Raw genomic sequence first — 20,388 nt, 5'->3', positions numbered from 1 at the left:
CCGTCTCGAGCTCGTGACTCGCCGCGAGACTTCAATTTTGATCGCTTTGACCGACGACCGCGAAGCTTGCGCAGTGGCCCCCGCAGGTAGGCGCGCGCGCGCGCGGGTGGATCCAACGCGGCTGCAACAATGTGTGCAGTTGCTGCAATCGGAGAAATCATGCGTGTATGCAACTATATCCGCAGTGTGCCAATTCAGATTTCGAATAGGTATAGGTGCACATGTGACCGAGTGTGGCTCGCGGGGTGGGTAGTGCGCGTGCTCCGCAATTGAGCGTGTGTACAAGCAGTACCTGCAGCCCGCAGCAGTAGAGTACTCGCAAAAGCAGTCAGCGGGTCCGTAACAGCAGCGAAACTCGTGCGAAATTCGTGGATCCGCGCGTAGTATGCCTATCTCTGGCAAAGCTGAGTCGCGAGCGCGCGCTAATATTCAGTAGGCGGTGAGAAGTAGTGTCGCCCGGGCATGCTTGCCTGGCCTGTGCAGCGATCAGTTGTCGCGCGAGTACAATAACGAGCGGCCTGCGTCAGCAGCACGACGCTCGCCGCCGGGGACAAATTACGGAGCAGTAATCGGATATATCGCGGACTTATCAGTGTCTCCGAATCAGAGTCCAGCCGCCGCCGCCGCCGTCAGCAACGCCGTCTTCGACTCGCTGTCCTGCCTCGTGCTCCGCTTCGTGCTTGTTAGCTATGATATCGAAAGATATGTGCGCGCGGCGTGTGCCGCTCTTCGCGTAATCGTGATTCCTCGTGCGTCCTCGTAACGAATCGTTCGGACGTTTACTTGTAATACAGTGTGTATAGTAAGCACCACTGGCAGCTCGCGCACAACCATAAGTAGCTGTGCAGCGCAAATCGAGGCTTATTACGATACTAGCCGCGCTACAGCGTCGAGCTATTCTATTTTGTCCAACTATAGTAGCTCCAAATCTAATTCTCGCTCCGGTACATTCTCGTCATCGGGTGTTTAATTGCCGTCTCACGTTACAACACACATATACACACGCGTAAATGTCCATCAATCAACGGCGCATACATTCGTTTCAACGCCGCGCGTCAGTCTCTTATTTGGACTAGCTCATTTGGACGTCTTACAAGCGAGTCATCGCGCGGAGGAAACAATTCGCGTGTGATTATATCAGAGTAGAAGAATTTCGGAGACAGTGCACGACGACGGTAACAGTGGGAGCTGTGTCATCGTCATAATTCTGGACAGCTACGCAGGTTCATTGGTGTGCGCATTAGGCCACATCAAGCTCGGCGAGCAGACAGCTCAAGCAGCAGCAGCAGCAGCAGCAGTGTATACCCGGTACCTGCGCGGAGCGATCTTTCACTCTGCTCATTCTTGACCCCTGCCCAGCCGTGTACAACACTGTGCGAGTGAAGCAGCCTGCAGCGAAAGTAACGCCACCCAAAACAAATAGTACTACGCGGTCCACACGTGCGCGAGTGCGCCCGAGACTTTTCTATTTTAAATCGTAGGCAGAGCCGCGTCGTCTGCGTCTTTTTTCCCCATTTCCTCAGCTTTATTCAAAGCGAGCGAGTACAGACGCACGAGGATTAGTATTTTATTCGACGGATGCTCCGACCAATTGATACGTCGTTAAAATTCAATTGAGATCTTTCGAGATCCGTCCGTCTCTGCGTTCACATCTTAAATTGGTAGTGGATCGATCTGGACGGGTCATTTGATTTTCTCGTGGCCAAAGTAAAACACGTTGGTCGGCTTGAGCACAAGTGCGCGTAAAATTCAACTATTTCATCAGAACCGCTATCTACGTCGTTATGGACCAAAAGACCATGGACCAGAAGAGGGTGTACAAACTGGTGCTGACTGGAGGTAGGCTTTTTCGTACTTTTTACAAAGTTAATCATTCACTAACATAATAAAGCTCTCCTCAACTTTTTAACCTATATACGAGAGAAAAATTCTAATGGTCGATACTCACCCACGTGTTTTTAAAATCTTTTCAACTGCATTATTTTTAAACGCTATTATTATAAAAAAAAACCAATTTTAAAACATTCAATACGTCGATTATTCAGCTTCGATGTCTTATTTATGAAAACAGCTTAAAACAATACTGTCATCTGGTAGGAACACGTGGGTTGGAGTGGGTGTGAATGTATATGCGCGTTCAAATCAGTAAGGCGATGCGTAGAACATAGACATCGCCATCGGAGCATTGTCGTGGCTTTAAATATGGACGGCCGCCACGATATTGATTTTCATTAGCCGTGGCCCTTGAGTCTCGAATACCTGTGGCTTATTCCCACACGTATAGATATTCATAATGATGTATTACATCAAGTCAGTCCCTGTCACTTTTTTTTTATCGTTTGATTCATTTTTCAACCTCGTTTTGACATGACTACTGACTCGTTTGTTTTGCGACGTCATCTCCGAATGTAAATATTTTGCGCCTTATCTGATAAACATCAGACGAACTTCCTGCATGAATAGCTTCTGCGCTCGATGCTTTTCAATTCGAACAATTAAAAAAAACACAACTATTGAGCAGACTCTATTGATAAAAACCAGAGAGCCGGAAATATCAAACAGAAAATGAAATTAAAATCATTTCAAAATTGTCTCTGTGTGTTGCGATGAAGCAAGAATGCCAAAACGGAAGCTCACAGCTTCATCGTATTTTTGTTTGCTGTTACGAAGTCTTTGGATGTATAAATATCGTGGGTGGTGGCAAAACAACATTTTACATCCATTATATTGTTTAAGCACAACTATTATTTGACCGATGTATTGAAACTTTTCGATTCTTGATGGAATTTTTTTTTGTTTATTTTCGTTGTTTTTTCTTCTTTTTTCATATAATTACATACTCATGTTACAGATCAAAATTTTATGTTTTATAATCAGAAAGTAAATAAATTTTTGACGTTAATTGATTTCAATTTGCCGTTACGTTGTTCAAACAATTTTATCCAAGTCTGTAAGATGAATAATTGGTTGTAATAAACCACTCTATTCGAGACTTCAATCGGGTCGCTTGGAATTAAATGCCAAATATTCCTAAGTTTTATTGATTCTTAGAACAATCGCTCAAATTCGAGTCTGAAAATTAAATGATTGTTAAACACGCTAAACATTATACTCTTTTACGCTTTAATAATATAGTGGCAATACGAATAAAAAGGATTTAAAATTTTTAAATAACCTTTATGAATATTTTATCAAATACTAAACTATTTTTCCTCCCTTCCTCTTTTAATATATTTTAAATTCATTCGATGTATAATTTTTCATGCACGTGATATACATAACAGACTTAATCATTATTGTAGGTCATTAGCTACTGGTTTCGAGACTAATGATCGTGTGATAAAATTGAACACTTCATGATAAGTAATGCTACACCGCTTGTATAAATATACTCGCAATATGATATCTATCTATTCATTTTATACAAATTGAATCATTCAATAGATAACAGTATGACAAATTTCCATCGCATGTACTTGAACTGATAATTTATTCATAACAATTAAAAATTATTTATTAATTAAGGTAAAGTGGGGGGAAACGCCAGCTCAGGGAAGACGTTACTTTGCTATATTATTGTTATAAAAAAGAAAATTTAAATTAGAGACCTATTGGAATTTGCGTTATGATAATCCGATTACATCAACACAAAATAGCTGATTTTTTACAGCTATTATCAGTCGATTATTAGTCGATTATCAGTCGATTTTCAAGCATCAAAATTTTTCGTAAAGTTCAATGTGCAAACATTCGTTTAGTTTTCAATAAAATGTTTAAGTGGAAATGGTAAACGACATCTAGATAATGACAATACATCATGCAAGCTTGGCCCTGGTAGTGCGCTAGGAGATCACGAAAATGAATTATATTTCATTTTTTTCATTGTATTCAGATTAAAGGCATATTGCTCCAATCGGGGTGGCGTCTTCCCCGCATGCTTAGGGAAAGCGCCACTTTTGAACCAAGTTGCTAAATTTATTAAATGTGCACAGTTATACTCAATTTTTAGGTGTGTTGAGCAACACCCATCCGTGAATAGCATCTGTTATTGAACACAGCTCTAAATATAAAGACTGAACTTCCGACAATGCACGTCAAACTTTTTGACGTTTACTCGAGTCAATTTACCATGCAATTGAGTTTTGATGCTGCATATGAAAGATTCTAAAAGTTTGAAAATTGAGTTTTCCTATCACAATATCTTTTTGTATCATTTTTTTGAAAATTTCTTTAAAAAGTATAATTATTGATACATTTATTGAAGAGTAATTCAAAATATTCACTATGAAAAAGGCAATAGTAATTTATAAATTCTTGAATAATTTTATAAAACTGTTCACTACCCCAAAAAATTTTTTTACATCCATAATTAATTGAAATTTTTATACAATTATATCGTTAGTTCTTAGAAATCCAAATGTTGTTGCGTCATACTCTAGGTGATGCAACGAATTTTGTAAAATGATTGGTTTTCTCTTAAATTATTAAATGATAACACTCAGTCCTACATTCTTATAATCTATAAAAAGTCATTGACTCATCTATTTACACTGATTAAACTTCACATGGATTATAGTGATCTCTGTTTGATGTGTCATCAAAAGTTTGTGATTAAATTGAAAGTACATTGCGTTTTCACAAATTCCTTCTATTATTACTTAATTTTAGGAGACATAAGTAATACAATTATTAATGTTGAATTATGTTTGCATGATAATCACTTGATTGATTAGACTTTAAAATACAAAACCAATTTAGAAAACGTAGAGTAATTATTTATCTTTACTCACTATTTTTAGGACCCTGTGGTGGAAAAACAACAGGACAGACTCGCATATGCACATTTTTTGAAAATCTAGGATGGAAGGTGAGCATACTTGACTACTTACATAATTTTTCCGATTTGTATTCGTGATTAAGAAACTTATAAGCTTTACATGAATTAAAATATACTAAAAGCCATATAAATATAAAATTAAATTATTTTTTCTATCATTAAAATTTTTTATAAAATTTAAACTGTAAAAAATCAACTTTTTATATTCGAACCTATAGATTCAATTCGGATTATACTCAGGAAAAAGTCCATTAAGTCCATAATGTAGATTTCAGAAAATATTAGAAACGCATTTTTTTATTTTCAATCAATTATTAACGGAGATTGAACATTTAGAAATGAGTGTAAAGTTACTATCATAAGAAAAGAGTTCACCCCTTCTATTTTTTGTATGGTTGTGATGTTATGTTCATTATTTTTGATGACACATCTCCGTTAATGATTGATTAATTGAAATACAAAAGATTATGTGTAAAATGATTTTCAGAAATCTGCATTGCGAATTTAATAGCCTTTTTTGTGAGAAATACGAAATGAGTTAGACAATACGTCCTTTGCTATGTTAAACCATTATATCGAAAGAATTCTCAAAATATATTAAAATAAATCGTTTTTTATTATTTTTTTATATAAAATTATCTACATGAATCGTTGAAACGTGAATTTATTAGCCTAAATCAATAAGATTAGGAAAAAACTAAATTGTTCACTTAAACTTCACGAAAATTAGAAAATGTAAATTATTATTTGTAAATTTGATGAAGTAGCCAGTATATTGTGAGTGTTTGATTTTTTTTTTCAAATATATTAAAACTAAAAAATCACAAAATGTGTATTACAATTATCCGTTGTAAATGATTTTAGTTTTCGATTCATTAATCAACACAGAGAAAATCTTTTTTTTAATTTTTTAATTTTATTGTAAGTGATGGAATTATCAAAGTAAAGTTAATCCTAAGTTAAAATCGAACTTTGAAATTGCCTTCAACTTTTTAAGAACAAATATTTATACCTTATATCATGAATTATTTTTCATCAAAACTTCAGGCTGATATTGGTCAAATTCAATACACGATTTATTAAATATTATTTTTGAATTTTAGCACCCATAAATTTAATTAAAAAATGGGACTTTTAGGCTCAAAATATAAACCTAGGATTAACATTCTATAAAATCACAGACTAAAAATATTGATGATTTATTACTTATTTACTAAAATAAAGATAAGAATCTTATTGATTTATGCCTTTTTAAATGCATTGATTCGCAAAATGACGATTTTATGCATGCAATTGTAAGAGAAAACTGGTCTAATGAACAAGTGAAAATGCTCAAAGATATTTTCTACATCTACAATTTTGAATAAATTCAGACACTTAAAAGCATTTGAAAATTTTCACTTTAACGGATTCTGCTTTCATTAAAAGTATACAATAATACGAAAAAGCACATATTTCGTGTGCGGATGTTCTTTTAACGAATGACGAGTGCTAATATTCAATTCGTTAAAATATCATCTTTTCAAGTAAATTTATTACAAACAGTATATTTTTCAATGGATTCAAGTATATATTTTTTTAGCAAATTGTCTTTCTCAAAAAGCCATGTGGTTTTTCAATAAAGCTCGTCTTTGAGTATGTCAAAAATTATACTTTTCAAAATTCATTGATATATTTGACAAAATTTTTGTTCAGAATTTCATTTAACGTTTCGTATGAGTTTAATTTTTAACATGTAGAAAATGGGAAATACTCAATTTTATTCTCAATCTGTATAGAATAGCGTATTTGAAAACTTCGTAAAATTTGATCGTAAAATTTGATTTTCGTATTTCTTTTCTTACTATTATATACTTGTATAAGCATTCGCAAAATTGTCATTTAGCGCATTAATGAGCAAAAATTGAACGTTATTTCGCAATTGTACTATATCTTTGGCTACAAAAATTCGCCAAATAATGGTGTACGGGATATGAGGTTGTCATCTTCGTTGTGGATTCGATCGAGTTCTTCGTTGTCTTTTTCAGGTGTTCCGTGTCCCCGAGACAGCGACCGTGCTGCTCAGGTATGGCAAAATTACAAGCTAACTTCGCATAATATAAAAAAAAATGTCCCAAGCATAATTACATGAATATATATTGATTTCTGAAATAACATTTAAATTCTTGCAATTTGCACTTGATTAAAAATTTAATGAATACTCGCTAAACTATAAAAACTTTTATGCAACATTAATAAGTTTATCAAGTTACACTTGAAGTAAAAAAACGAACATGAGCCCTAATTTTATCAAATAAACAATATATTATAAATTCATTTAATATTTAATTAATATAAAAATATCAAAATAAATTGTTTTTAATTTTTAAACTGTTTAAGATCAACGATATTATTTTGAGTAAGAATTTGAATAATAAGTTTTATTGAAGATGTTATTATTTAATTTTTCTGTTAAATTTTTTGTTTACTGATTAAAATAAATTATTTTCATCAAACTTGACATTTTCATAAAAGTAGTTTTTTTTGAGAAAATAAATTAAAATCACAGTTAAGATATATTTTTTGCTTGGACATTGCGATTCATTTTGGGCATGCTTTTGCATTTCAGTGGCGGCATCAAGTTTTCTGATCTGAACGCTGAGCAGGGTGAGTAAAGATTTAAAAATATATATAACTTATGTTTTTTAAGTTTACTAAACTAAACAAGTGGCTAAATGAAAGCTTGTTTTTGAGTATGCAAAAGTGAATTAGAATGTATAAAATGAGCAGTCAGATTACAAAAATTTTTCGAAGTTGACAATTGTTGAACGGGTTTTTATTCCCAAATAAAAATGTACATTAAAAAAAACTCCTACACTACAAATAGTAATTCGAAATAATTTTCATAAATCTGTAAGTTATAGCAGATTTCGTTCAAACATTAAACTTCTCTATTCATACTTTTTTTGAATGATCTATTTCATTACAGCTAATAAATCAAACTATATTTAATCTAACTAAATTGGATCTAGTTGTACAAATATACAAATAACAATTAAATATGAAGATGACTATTTGATAATCAAATATGAAGTAATTCTAAAGTACTAACTCGAAATTTAACACTTCCGTTATTTGTTTGATGAATCTAGTACTGTTTTGATAGTGTTAAATGATAAGTATCGAGATCAATTTCATTAGCTATCTTTTTACATGATGTAAATCACTTTTGCTTGAATCCTACTAACTACTTTTACGAGAAGTCTGCTAAATAATATTTTATCAACTGTCGGATTGTATGACGCGAGTAATATGAAGAAAACATCGTGCAATAGGTTTTTGGACTTCCGCCCGTAATGTTTAGTACATTATATTTTCAGGTACATTTACAAAATCATGAAATATTACTGGTAAAAATAGTACAAAGTAATTATTGTCCATTAATATTTCCGACAAACATTTCATTTAATTTTTAAGGTTTTCAGCGATATTCAATATAACGCATTGTCTATATTTATTGATAAAAACACCCGTAACGATAAAAATAATCGACCTTGGTTCTGAGATACATAATTTTTTTATAAAATTTTTTTTTATGTTTAGAAAGTATAGATACTTGATCTTTATGAAAAGCCGTACTTAAAAATAATTGAAGAATAAAAAAATATGATCTTCAAAATATGTTTTATTAGTTTTCAGTAAATGTGTCTTGACACGAATATGTCGACCTTTGCTAATATATCTTATAATACGGATACATTAAAAGTGCATTATACAGTTTAGTTTATATTATTTCCTTATTCAATGCGTAAAAAATCTATCCAGTCTTTAATCTTATCTTTCTTGTGTGTGTAAAATTGAAATATATTTTTGCTGACACAATGTACAATAATAGCTACTAATTTTTATTTATTGCATATGGTAAAAACTAACGTCATATGAAATGTCTTTAATTGTACTCATCTAAATATTCTACAATTTGTATAGAAAGAAACTTTTTGAACGAACATTACAGGATTAAAGTTTGAATTTTTTTTATTCTTCATTAATAACACAACAATTGAAATTATTATTTTCCATGAATTCAAAATTTAAAATTAAAATTTTTTTGTAGTTTTTACTTATGGTACCCACGGGCTCTTCTTAACATATTTTTTTCCAAAAAAGACACTCGCTCATTTTAAAATTACGTAAGAAAAAATAGTCTTGTACAATTATTATGTAACCGAGTATCTTCAACAATGACACGTTTTTACATTGTAAAATTTCCCGCGTTTTTAGAAACTAATTATGAAAGTATCTAAATTTTTGACGGTCAAGCCGGAAATAACATTGAAATTAATATTATAAAAATTACAATGCATGAAAATTAAATCACCTGCCATTTCATTAAATAACTCAGCTAAGCCTTTGACACAAAACTGGAAAATATCGGCCAAAGATCCTGTAAAATGGTCGATGTTTGCTTCAGTCAGTTCTTACGAGGGTGAGTCAGTCGGTAACATTCTGTCGTAACTGAGTGCTAGTTCGCTTATCAATCACATGTTTCTGGAACAACTAATGTCTGATCAATGCTGAAAAAGCTGAAGTAAATAGCTCGATTTTTATTATAATACAATTACGATTAACATTAATTACAATATCATTAAGTTTTTAAGATCTATTATGAAGTAATCAAACTCTGTAACTATTTCTTTATCACTGAATAATTACTATACAGCCGCAATGTAAATCAATCACGATACTCATTATCTAAAGTATGAATTTTTCTTTGCCAATAATTACACGTAGTTTCACAACATTTTATCATCTTTTTTATGTTTCTTACAATATTTATAGTAGTTTACATAATGCATAGACATGTGCCTATCAGAATCATTTGACTAGCTGCCGCAAAGAAAATGACTGTTTGAAGTAATGTGCCAATGACGTGACTTTTCTTTAAAGACAAACCCAGTTAAAAGTTTCTTTAAAAATTATACTTTAAATGGCGTTTACGTTTGAATTTTGCTGTTCATAGTTGAAACTCATGAATTCATTTTTAATATTTTAATAATGTTTTTATTGATCCAGGTGCGTTAAAATCATTAAAAAGCACACAATTAGTTAGTACATAAATGCATTAATGGCTATTACACGTAAAACATAAGTTACATATGTTTTGTTTTTTTTGTGTTGGCTTTGGACAGCTAAAACGTGTCCCTCTCGTAGAATGAAGTTCTAATAAATTAGCACATTACTGAGAGTACGCGTTATCACTTATAGTGCATTAAAAGTTGATAAAAATTGGCTAGGTGCCTCGTGCATATTTTGGCTATTTTAGCTAACGTGCGAGGACAGTCGGACTCGATCGTTCTCTTATTATAGTTTTTGCTTGGGGTATGATTGACAGGGCCAAGTGCAGCGTATGACTTGCTCGCGCGAGCACAAGTACGTTATACTGTTTTTGCTGTACTGTCTTTTGTAAACGTTATTCTGCAATCGCAGTCGTTACCACCAATTCAAGACTTCAGTCTAATAATTTCTCAGCAGATTAAATTTTTCGTAGTAATGAAAAGTGAAAGAGAAAAGTAATTTTTTTTATTCTTTTGATTTTTTTAATTTTACTATTGTTGACAGTCAACAAGAAGGAAAATCTCCGACTCAGAACTATGTGGATATGCAATTGTCGCAACATGAGTACGCGAAAGAAAATACGAATGAATGGCTCCTGAATATTATTACCCATCTCGCATTTCATTTTTTTACTCTTCCTCGAATAGTTGACACAAGTATACTCGTTGCATCGGCATTTTTATGCAATGACTTTCGTGCATTGTCTGATTCTACAAAAATCAACTGCTACTTATAAGTCAAAAATATAGATAATGATATCAATTTTTTAGTATTAAAAGTTTGAATCAATGTGTAATTTGCACCTATTAGTTTACTTATTATTTTAATTTCAAATACATACAAATAAATACAGTAAAGATAAAAAAAAAAATCGAAAAAATGTAGATTCGTTCACTCAGATTCATCATAACTTTTAGTATATGCTACAATCAAGTACAGTGCTAGATATTTAGCCACGTGTTTTTATGTATAATCTGCGATTGTTCGTCGATTTTTTAATTAAAAATTATTACATTTGAAATCCACGAATTTGACGAACTAATCAAGTTAACTGATACTTTTTGTAAACTTTGATAAAAGTTAACGTATATCAATGCAAATCATTGGTATAATTTAATAATGATTAATTTCCAACAGCTTTCAAGTTCCAAGAAAGTCTACTGAAGACTATGCTGCAGATCGAGAATACGTTCTTCGAATTGGGCGCGAGCATGAACCGGAATTGCCTTATCATTTGCGATAGAGGTGCTATGGACGCTTCTGCCTGTAAGTTTTAATTTCGCTGCTTTAATCATCTAAACATCATCAATTATCAAAATCATGACTTTGGTTTTTTCTATCTTTGAAAATTCCTTGCTTGAATCGAGAGGAATAAATTCCTCGGTACCAAATAGCACGATACTTTATAACGATCGAAGTGACAGTAGGTGTCGGGTAACGCGTAACTCTAGTGAGCCACCAACGAGTTACATAAATAAATAAGATCCTTTATACTTAAGGTTTTATGACATTTACCAGTACCGCTTCCAATCGAGAGAATATGAAAAAAAAGATACATACTCGATCGAGTAAGCCAACGAGCCAAGCGTACGTGTGTATGAACATGCATCAGAGCTTAAAATTGAACTTGAGCAATTGAGCGATTAAAAATACGATCGGTAAACAAAGAGCTGGCACGCGTCAATCGTTATAGGGACGAAGTAGTTGCATAATAACGGCTTACGTTATCGCGCGAAGCCTGCAAAATGCTGCATGCGGGCAGGCGCACCGCCGCCGCCGCCACTGCAGCGACAAACGAGATTTTGGTGATTTTTGTCACCGTATGTAACCGCTGTTTTTTTTTCTTTCGTTCTTAGTTATCTCGAAGGAAAAATGGGAGCTGATGATGGCATCGAACGGTTGGAACAGCGTGGAGCTTCGCGACACCCGCTACAACCACATCATTCACATGGTGTCGGCGGCGAATGGCGCTGAGCAGTTCTACTCGACCGAGGATCACGCCTGCCGCACCGAGGGCCTCGGGCTGGCCCGCGAGCTCGATTACAAGGCCGCCTCGGCCTGGGTCGGCCATCCTTACTTCGACGTGATCGACAACTCGCAGGACTTCGAAAGCAAGATCTGCCGCATGATCGAGTGCGTCTGCCAGAAGCTTGGCATCGACACCGGCGACCGATTGCAAGCCAGTAGTCGCAAGGTCAAGTTCCTTGTCAAGGGCCCCCTGCCGCCGGACGAAGAGTTCCCGCCCTTCCAAGACTTTGACGTTGTGCATAACTACTTGCAAAGCAATAATCCCAAGACCCAGGCAAGGTTGAGAAAACGTGGTCAAAAAGGTAACATTTATCCCCGCAAACAGAGTTGCGTCTATTCATTCGGCCATTGGACCTTCCTTACATCTTCACCTTGGTTTTACGTGTAAAAACCAGTACCGCGTGCATACTTGTTCTCGTGGAAAATACGATACCGCAAATCCTCCTGAGAACAGAAATTCGACACCTTCCACCGTCCTTGCTCCTTATGCAACTGCACTCGTATCATCCTTTGCTAAATTCGAGCTCTACCGACCAATGGCATTGATTGTACAAATTTTATTTTTAGGTCACTGGTCGTACATTCACACACTTAGACGGCCCAAAATAAACGACCAAGTGGTTGAAGTGAAAACTCAGTTGACCCATAGGGACTATCTTAACATGCTTGCTCAGCGCGACGACTCACACTTCACCATTTTCAAGCGTCGTCGCTGCTTCCTGATTAATAATCAATACTTTCAATTGGATATTTATCGGGAGCCTTGCCACAAAAGGTAACGTCTTGTTTAAGTACATCGAATCAACATGTATCGAATATATTATCAATGTATGAATTATTAACAGGTGCAATGGACTGATGCTTTTGGAGACTTACACTGCATTGCCCAGCGATAAGCTCATGAATATATTGCCTCAAATTTTAACGATTGAAAAAGAAGTTACTGGAAATCCTGATTACAGCATGTTCAACTTGAGCTTGCGTGAAGAATGGAATGTTACGAACAAATATTGCCACAATTTGAATGGTTAGTGATTAACTACATTTTCTTTGGAAACGTCTCAAGTTATTTGATTAATATTTCAAGTGTCCTAGTCAAAAGCAATATTTTGATTTTTGAATTAACTTTTTTTACAGTAACCAATGCGATCCCACCTGCAGTGGATACACCTAAAACGATGTTTAAAAATGGAATTGATTCTTTGTTAGGCGAAATGATAATAAATGGTGCAAGTAATGGGTTCCACTCTGATGAAAATACTGCAGAACCTTCTCCGAGTACTAGCAGCAGTAATAATGATCAAATCAACGGTGTATGTCAACGAAATAAAGAAATACAAGAAAATCAACAAAATGGTGTAGAACATCACAAAAATCCAACAGATGGACAGTCGTCCCACGTGCCAGATAATGTTAACGGTTTTCAATAGCACTAAACTGTCTGCTGTTATTTGTAATTTATAATTAAGATATTTTACTAATTTAAGTTTTGATTAATTTGTTAAAACATAGTTAATCATTATTGATATATTTAAAATTTAATTTAAAAAATTGATTAAAAATGTATAACCCGTGGAAAGCCGAGATGAGTTTTATGGAAATCTTAATCAATTGAGATTTTTATCGTGGCAATTTGTTGAAAAAAAGGAAAAAAACAAAAAAAAACAAAAAAATATTTTACTAATAATTAATACTACTAAAATATAATAATTTTTGTTAGTAAGACACTGTGAATTCGTTCAAATTTTGCGATGTTCCCGGATGTCTTATTGAGACTGAAATTTTAACATTTTGAACATCAATTTGCGTTGGTAATTTTTTAAAATTAATTTACATTTTATATGTGGAAAAATTTTAATTTGAAAATGTGTGTTATTTTAATGAAATTTTTATTTTTTTAAATAGATGGCTTTCCTTGGGTGTACACTCATTTTATTTTGCGTATTATACTATGGAAAATTTAATGCAGTATTAGCATGAATGTCTAATGAAATAAATATCAATCTTAATACGAAAAATATGCAGGACCGAATTTTTTGAAAATGTTTTTACGAGATTTTCATTTCTTCAGACGATGAATATTTTTAAATGAAAGTATAATGTTTTTCAAAACTTTTATGAGAACTGATCGCAATATACCTGAATTATTTATAAATTTGAATTCTTGTTGATAGTATGAAAAAACTGAGCAGAAATAAGTGATAAATGTTCCAAATCAAACCCATTTTCATGTCTTGCAGGAGAAAATTGAATTAATATATTTTTAAAATAGTATAACTGAATAAAAATAAATGTTCTCATTAATGTACGTTTGTGATACCATTAAACTTATAAGTCCTTTGTCATTTGTGATAATAATCAATGTTAAGTAACTAATCATTGACAAAATTTGCAATATAGATGTTTCAAAAGGATTGTAGATATATTGATTTAAAAAAAGTCAAATATTATGAAATAATGCACCATTTTAATCCAATCAGTCATCCTACGCTCTATTTCATTCTTGGTGAACTTTAATTTTTTTCATAGTTACATAAGATACAAGTATATCATGAAATGTTTATAAACCATGTTTGGGATAAATTTATTTCTGCTAAAATGAAAATGTAAATAATGTATAATATATTACTGTAATTGCAAAAACTTTCATACCTTTTAAATGAAAACAAATACTTCTCTAAAACACGTGACTATATTTTAAAACAATTTACCGTGATTTGTTGAATTGTATTGTCAACATAAAAAATCCAATTAATTCAAATTTAATTTGATAATTATTTTATATCGCGATTAAATCTTTGGTACGGTCATTTGATTATGAACTGTGATTATTTTTATAAAGATCATGTTTTAAATATTATAAATTGAAATGTGCTAAATGAAAATGAAAAATATTTCTTTAGTTTGAATAACTGTGAAGAAACAATATGTTATTTCTACATTTCATCAAGGGTTATTTTAGACCTGATAAAAGCATTTGACTAAGTGCCTATGACACAAAAAATTATGAAAAAATGGAAAAACTACTATTATATTTTCAATAGATATTACAATGTTTTTTGAGTGGTGTGTGTATGTATATGTTTCAGTATACATGCAACCAGACTTCAATGTACTCATAGGTTTATGAATAAATATTGTTTGTCCAATTACATGTTGTGAAGTTATTGAAATTTCCTGAATCTACAGTAACTTATATTCGTTGACTTCATGAGCTTTTTCTTTGGAGTCGCTTACAATCCAATTGTTAGATAATCTATTAAGAAAGATTTTTTTTCATGATTCATCTAAATTGAAAAGAAATTACCATTTTGTTATGTTTCAAATTTTATACAACAGCAAATTGGATAAAAAATGAAAATGATAAATAAAACATTTTTTTTAATGCATAGTTAGTTGTTTTTACTTTTTATTGAAACTTCATAAATTATATAAAGAATAACCATTTATGCAACAAAGTAATTTTTTTACTTCCTTACTATTATATGTATGTATTTGTATCATCAAAACTGTATGAAACAACTTTCTTAATATCCACTATTTTCAGTTCTATTAGATAGACTTACGTTTTCAGTGCCTTATCCTTTATTAAATACATTTAAAAAAGTCAGTAAAATACAATATCTGAACTGTAAAAAAAGGCAAGGAACAAATAAGATTATAACTTCAATTATAGTTTTAAATAATTCTTTTTAATATTTCATCAATTCTATTTGGAAAACAATGATTAACAAAATTGTATAATTACAGTGTTAGTTTGAGATGACAATTTTTCTTATAAATGCACTTCGAGTTACATAATGATTTAGTCACATTAATTATAATTATATATTTAAGTTTGATTCTCAATTTTAGTTATAAAATTAAAGTTATACCAAAAAATAGTAAAAATTAACTGTTTTCATAATATTTCGTGTATCTCAAGAAGATTCAAGCTAAATAATATCATTAATGGAAATCAACGCACAGTGCACATTATATAATTGAAAAAATATTGAGCATTTTTCTGAAGGAAGCATAATTTAAAATTAAGTAAATTACTTTTTAACCATTTTCACATGGTTGGAGAGACTAGTATTTTAAATCTACAAGTTTTATGTTTAATAAGTCCAAAATACTTGATAGAAGACTAAAATTTGAGTAGTTTCTTGTTGATATAATCTTTCAGATTGTTTAAATGAATTTACACAAGGAAAAATTCATAAAATTTTACACAAATTAATGGAATACTTGGATTTTGCACTATGAATGCAGAAACTATATATTATTATTCAAAATTGAATTAACAATGTATCAAGTAATTTTTTTAATTTGACTGAAAGCATTGAAAAAAATTGGCAATTTCTTAATGACTTAGTTAACTTTTTAGTCAATAATAAAATTTGCACAATTAATGGTATGCTTCAAGAATTTTTAGACCCAAATAAGAAATTACTACTAAATCATTCTATTGTAAAAGATTATAGGTACCTAGTTTTTAAGTTAATAGTAAAATAAATTCCATTACCTTGATTAAATTATCATTTTAAACATTGTTTTTAAATTCTGGCAAATTTTTAGTAGAAGTAAATTTTTCAGGACATACTAATAAGTGATGTAGAATATATTATAGTTAAGAATAGTGTACTATTCAACATTTTGATTTACATTTTTCTTAGAATGTATAAAATATTTTTAATAATCACAATAGTGTATTTATAAATAGTCTAAAGATTGACAAATTAATATTGACATTTAAAACAAGAGCACTTAGACTACATATAGATATAATGGTTTTAATTTCCAAGCAATAAATTTTCAAAAAGTTATTAATATTTCTAATACTCAACTTGTTTACAATTTCATTTCATTAGTAATTAATTCAACACTGTGAGAAAATATAAAATTGATTAGATATTCTCATAGCTTTAAAAAATACTCCATTTACTTTGCCATGTTTACATTGCTAACAAAAATGGAAGTGCTTTCCTTTGTCAAAAACTGTTTATCACTTTTTAAATTAAAAAACGATTACTCAAAATATATAAATTTACTACAATTTATCTACCAACTGCTTTTGCTTGTTGCGCTTTATATATCTTTAAAACTTTTTTACTAGGAATTAAAGTTTGACTCAAACCAGGTCTTTTTTTTCGTTTAATTGTTTGACTATTTTCTTGATCAATCTCATCATCTTCATCAATTGTAACTTGACCAGTATATTGTTTTTGACATATAATAGTTTCTTGGGGTGAATGTAAAGCTTCTAACTCAGCAGCAGTTCGATGTAAATCAGAATCATGAGCAAATGTACAATTGTGACCAAAGCGACACCGTCCTTTTCTATAGTTCCAGCAAATTTTTCGACCATTTATCATTTTTGTATCATCTAATGTTGGAGTCATTTTTACATGTTTTTCAAGCATAGCACTTTTAGCTCTTTCAGCCTCTGCAAATGGATTTGAGAAAACAGAAGTTTTCAAGGTTGGTGCACCGTTGAAATCAGGAGTGGGCAATGGAAGTTTTTTATTGGAAGCATCGTCTTGTTTTAATTCTTCATTATCATTGTCAGTACTGTTATCTTCATCATCAACTATATCCTTAGAACTAATAATTAAGGATTAATTTAACAATGTATTTCTAATTTTCCTAATATTATTAAACAATTCTCATGTTGTAAACATGAAAATTATTTTATGGGCTGATATAAGATAAATGAGAACATCTGATAATTTCACAGCAGACAAATTGAATATAAATAGGAATAAATGCATCATTAAATGAGTTATTGTATGACATGCTAATTATCAATGTTTTCACATTATAATATCATGTCTTTTGTGTACAAATTCAATACAACATTAGTAGACAGCCAAACGTAACATGTATATACACATGTGTATATGCACATACAAACAGGTAAATAAGCTTCAGCAAAGAACAACTTACGATTCCGAGTCGGAGTTTTCCTGATCCTGTTCGTCTTCAGAACCCGACGAGTTTCCATAATCAGCCACCAAGGAAGCCATGATAGTACTTATTTTAATGAGTAATACTTAAATTAAGATGATTATTGACTATTTGCGTTGCTACATAAATATAGAAATGATAAATTTAACAAAAAGAAGACCCTCACGGGTCGGAAGAGCGAGAGAAACTAGACGTGCAGTGGAGATGGACACGACTCGATTGTTGTCCTCTGCAGTAAACGCACGCGCATATTCCACCAGTCCACTGCTGTAGTACTGTCTTGCTGTTTGCAGACCAGATCGCGAGATATCTACCACATATCATGTATTTATACCTATATATAGTGTGTAATGTCTGCAGTGTAGCAGTAAGTGTGGGATGGTAGTTACCCGTTAACTTTGCAAAATAATAGTATGTATCTAGTATGTTTGCGAATTGATATTAAGTTTTCTAAATACTTTTAAATTGACCACACAATTTTATTGATGTGAAACATCTATTTATAATTATGAGGTATTTAAATTGATGTTGCGTGTTTTTATTAGCGAACTTGATGATAATTTGACAATATGTAATTCGATTACTCAGAAAGATAGTATACATGACAAAGCATCGTTAGTATTGAAAAAAAGTTTACACTTATCAATTACATAATAATTTCGCAAGACATTTATGATTAACATCTTTGTATAAAAACAGCAATTATATTACATTCAATATCATTTAGGGAGTATACCCTCGTCATTGAAATCGACAAAACAACATTTTCCATTTTCAAGGAGAGTACTTTTCCAGACTCGTATTTCTCGTCGTCCTCTTTCCAAAGGATCTATCAATAAGCGCACATTCGGCACGCCTTGCCAGTATTTGCCGAGCGACGGTTGAAAATTCAAGGGAACGCTCTTGCCGCTCGATTTGTCCGTCAACATCGAGTCTCTCTGCTCGGCTCGAACTCTGTTTATAACAACGACGGCTACTCGGCAACGGTTGGCCAAGTACCTGCAGATCGACGCAAAACTGCACAATATCTGAGTGAGCTCGGTGCTCGGAACGATCGCACAGAGCAGAGACAAAGAGTCAATTATAATGAGCTTTTTATTACTCGACGATTCGCTTTCGTTCCACGTCGTTGCCAGCTCGTGAAAGAGACTGACCAAGTCGTGGATTCGATGGACTTGGTGAACTTTTATCGCGCTCATGACTTTGGCGAAATCCTGAAAAACGAAAGGACACCTCGTGAAAAGAAGGAATAATTATTGGCCGAGTACCACACAACTAACGGTGACACTGGCTTTCCGCATGTCGAGTATCATTTGAATTCTCGAGGCGAAAAATTGCCGACTTGCATCGACGTAATGAACTTGGCTTAGATCGTTGAGAGTGGCGTGCATCGCGAACCAATGGCACAGCTGCGATTTGCCCGCCGACGAACATCCGCAGATTTCGTAAATTTGACGACAATGAAAGCCCCCGTCCAACAGATTGTCCAGGCTGCAAAAGCAAATGATCGATGATCGCTGCAAAGAACAATTTTAGTGTTTGTGTGAGAATTTACCAACTCAAACCGGTGGATATGACGTCCTCTCTTTCTTGAGAATAAACATCGAGAGAATGTTCAATGTTCCCTCCAAACTTTGTGACTATTGTTTTTTGTAAAGTATCGACGAGCTGTGAAGATATTATGTTACTTCGTAAAAATAATTGAAAGAGGCGGAACAAAGATTTAACAGATGTGAGTAGCATACCTCATAAGGCATGTCAGTTTTTTTCACGAGCTCTTCGCAAGTCAACAACATAAAATCATAAACAGTTAAGATACCTGCAGATCGCAATTTGACAATTGAGCTCTCTGACAATCCCAAATCTGCGTTCTCTAAACGGGCCATTATGTATTTCTTTTTTCTTTCAACTCATTTACACAAATGTCATAAGAAATATTTCTCTGAGTCTGTCTGCTCGAGAATAATAGTGCGAGGATTTGACGGAATTGTAATATCGTCTGTTTTCAAGTCAAAACAAAACTGCAGTCGAGTACAGACTACAGAGACATCTGAAGTCTGAACTGTGAAAGTGTAAATAGTTATACAGGCACTTGTTCAACTTAAGCAAGTGGTATTATTACACGCGGGGAATCGTACTTTATATGTCGTGTGTACCCGCAGCCAAATGGAAGTTTTTTTATTTTGCTGGAAATAATTAACTTTAAAATTTTTCTGTGTATCGCAATATTAAGGCGCAAACTGTACGCATGACACGAGTAATGACGTTAAAAATACGTCATCCTCAATTAAAAAATTCACAAGCAGACCATTGACAGAAAAAGAGTGCGTCGTCATTCATGAATGAACTGGCTAAAATTATAAATTGCGTACGACTGCTACATATCTAAATTCTAATTTTATGATGAGTCTTCCAACGTTTGCTGCGATGCTTTGATGCCTGGCCGCACTTTCAAATCTCGTGTTTCACTACATAATTGA

The 20,388-nt window shown here is 32.6% G+C and overlaps 3 protein-coding genes across 5 annotated transcripts; 1 reads left to right on the top strand and 2 right to left on the bottom strand.

The window, feature by feature from the left end:
- Positions 1 to 309: 309 nt before the first annotated feature.
- Positions 310 to 15,111, top strand: LOC106651128 (TRPL translocation defect protein 14). Of its 3 annotated transcripts, XM_014369508.2 has the most exons (9): positions 310 to 1,839; positions 4,800 to 4,867; positions 6,865 to 6,902; positions 7,446 to 7,483; positions 11,069 to 11,197; positions 11,788 to 12,261; positions 12,527 to 12,734; positions 12,805 to 12,986; positions 13,097 to 15,111. In XM_014369508.2, the coding sequence occupies exons 1-9, from the start codon at positions 1,785 to 1,787 to the stop codon at positions 13,387 to 13,389; spliced, it is 1,485 nt and encodes a 494-aa protein (XP_014224994.1). In that variant the 5' UTR covers positions 310 to 1,784; the 3' UTR covers positions 13,390 to 15,111. The 3 variants fall into 3 exon arrangements, with proteins under 3 accessions (XP_014224994.1, XP_014224995.1, XP_023317643.1); XM_014369509.2 differs by lacking the exons at positions 310 to 1,839; positions 6,865 to 6,902; XM_023461875.1 differs by lacking the exons at positions 310 to 1,839; positions 4,800 to 4,867; positions 6,865 to 6,902; positions 7,446 to 7,483 and adding an exon at positions 8,883 to 9,302.
- Positions 15,112 to 15,629: 518 nt separating this feature from the next.
- Positions 15,630 to 18,179, bottom strand: LOC106651050. The gene is made up of 2 exons (XM_014369383.2): positions 17,888 to 18,179; positions 15,630 to 17,545 (listed from the first exon to the last, which is right to left on the bottom strand). The coding sequence occupies exons 1-2, from the start codon at positions 17,965 to 17,967 to the stop codon at positions 16,999 to 17,001; spliced, it is 627 nt and encodes a 208-aa protein (XP_014224869.1). The 5' UTR covers positions 17,968 to 18,179; the 3' UTR covers positions 15,630 to 16,998.
- Positions 18,180 to 18,627: 448 nt separating this feature from the next.
- LOC106651011 (DNA repair protein RAD51 homolog 4) lies at positions 18,628 to 20,023 on the bottom strand. The gene is made up of 4 exons (XM_014369335.2): positions 19,654 to 20,023; positions 19,464 to 19,576; positions 19,189 to 19,399; positions 18,628 to 19,122 (listed from the first exon to the last, which is right to left on the bottom strand). Exons 1-4 carry the CDS (start codon positions 19,792 to 19,794, stop codon positions 18,628 to 18,630), a joined length of 960 nt encoding a protein of 319 aa, XP_014224821.1. The 5' UTR covers positions 19,795 to 20,023.
- Positions 20,024 to 20,388: the final 365 nt, after the last annotated feature.

Source organism: Trichogramma pretiosum, unplaced genomic scaffold, assembly GCF_000599845.2.
Source record: "Trichogramma pretiosum strain Unisexual culture from Peru unplaced genomic scaffold, Tpre_2.0 scaffold67, whole genome shotgun sequence".
In the NCBI taxonomy this organism is placed as follows: domain Eukaryota; kingdom Metazoa; phylum Arthropoda; class Insecta; order Hymenoptera; family Trichogrammatidae; genus Trichogramma; species Trichogramma pretiosum.
The sequence above is the reverse complement of the archived record's forward strand: the minus strand, read 5'-3'. Positions and strand labels throughout refer to the sequence as shown.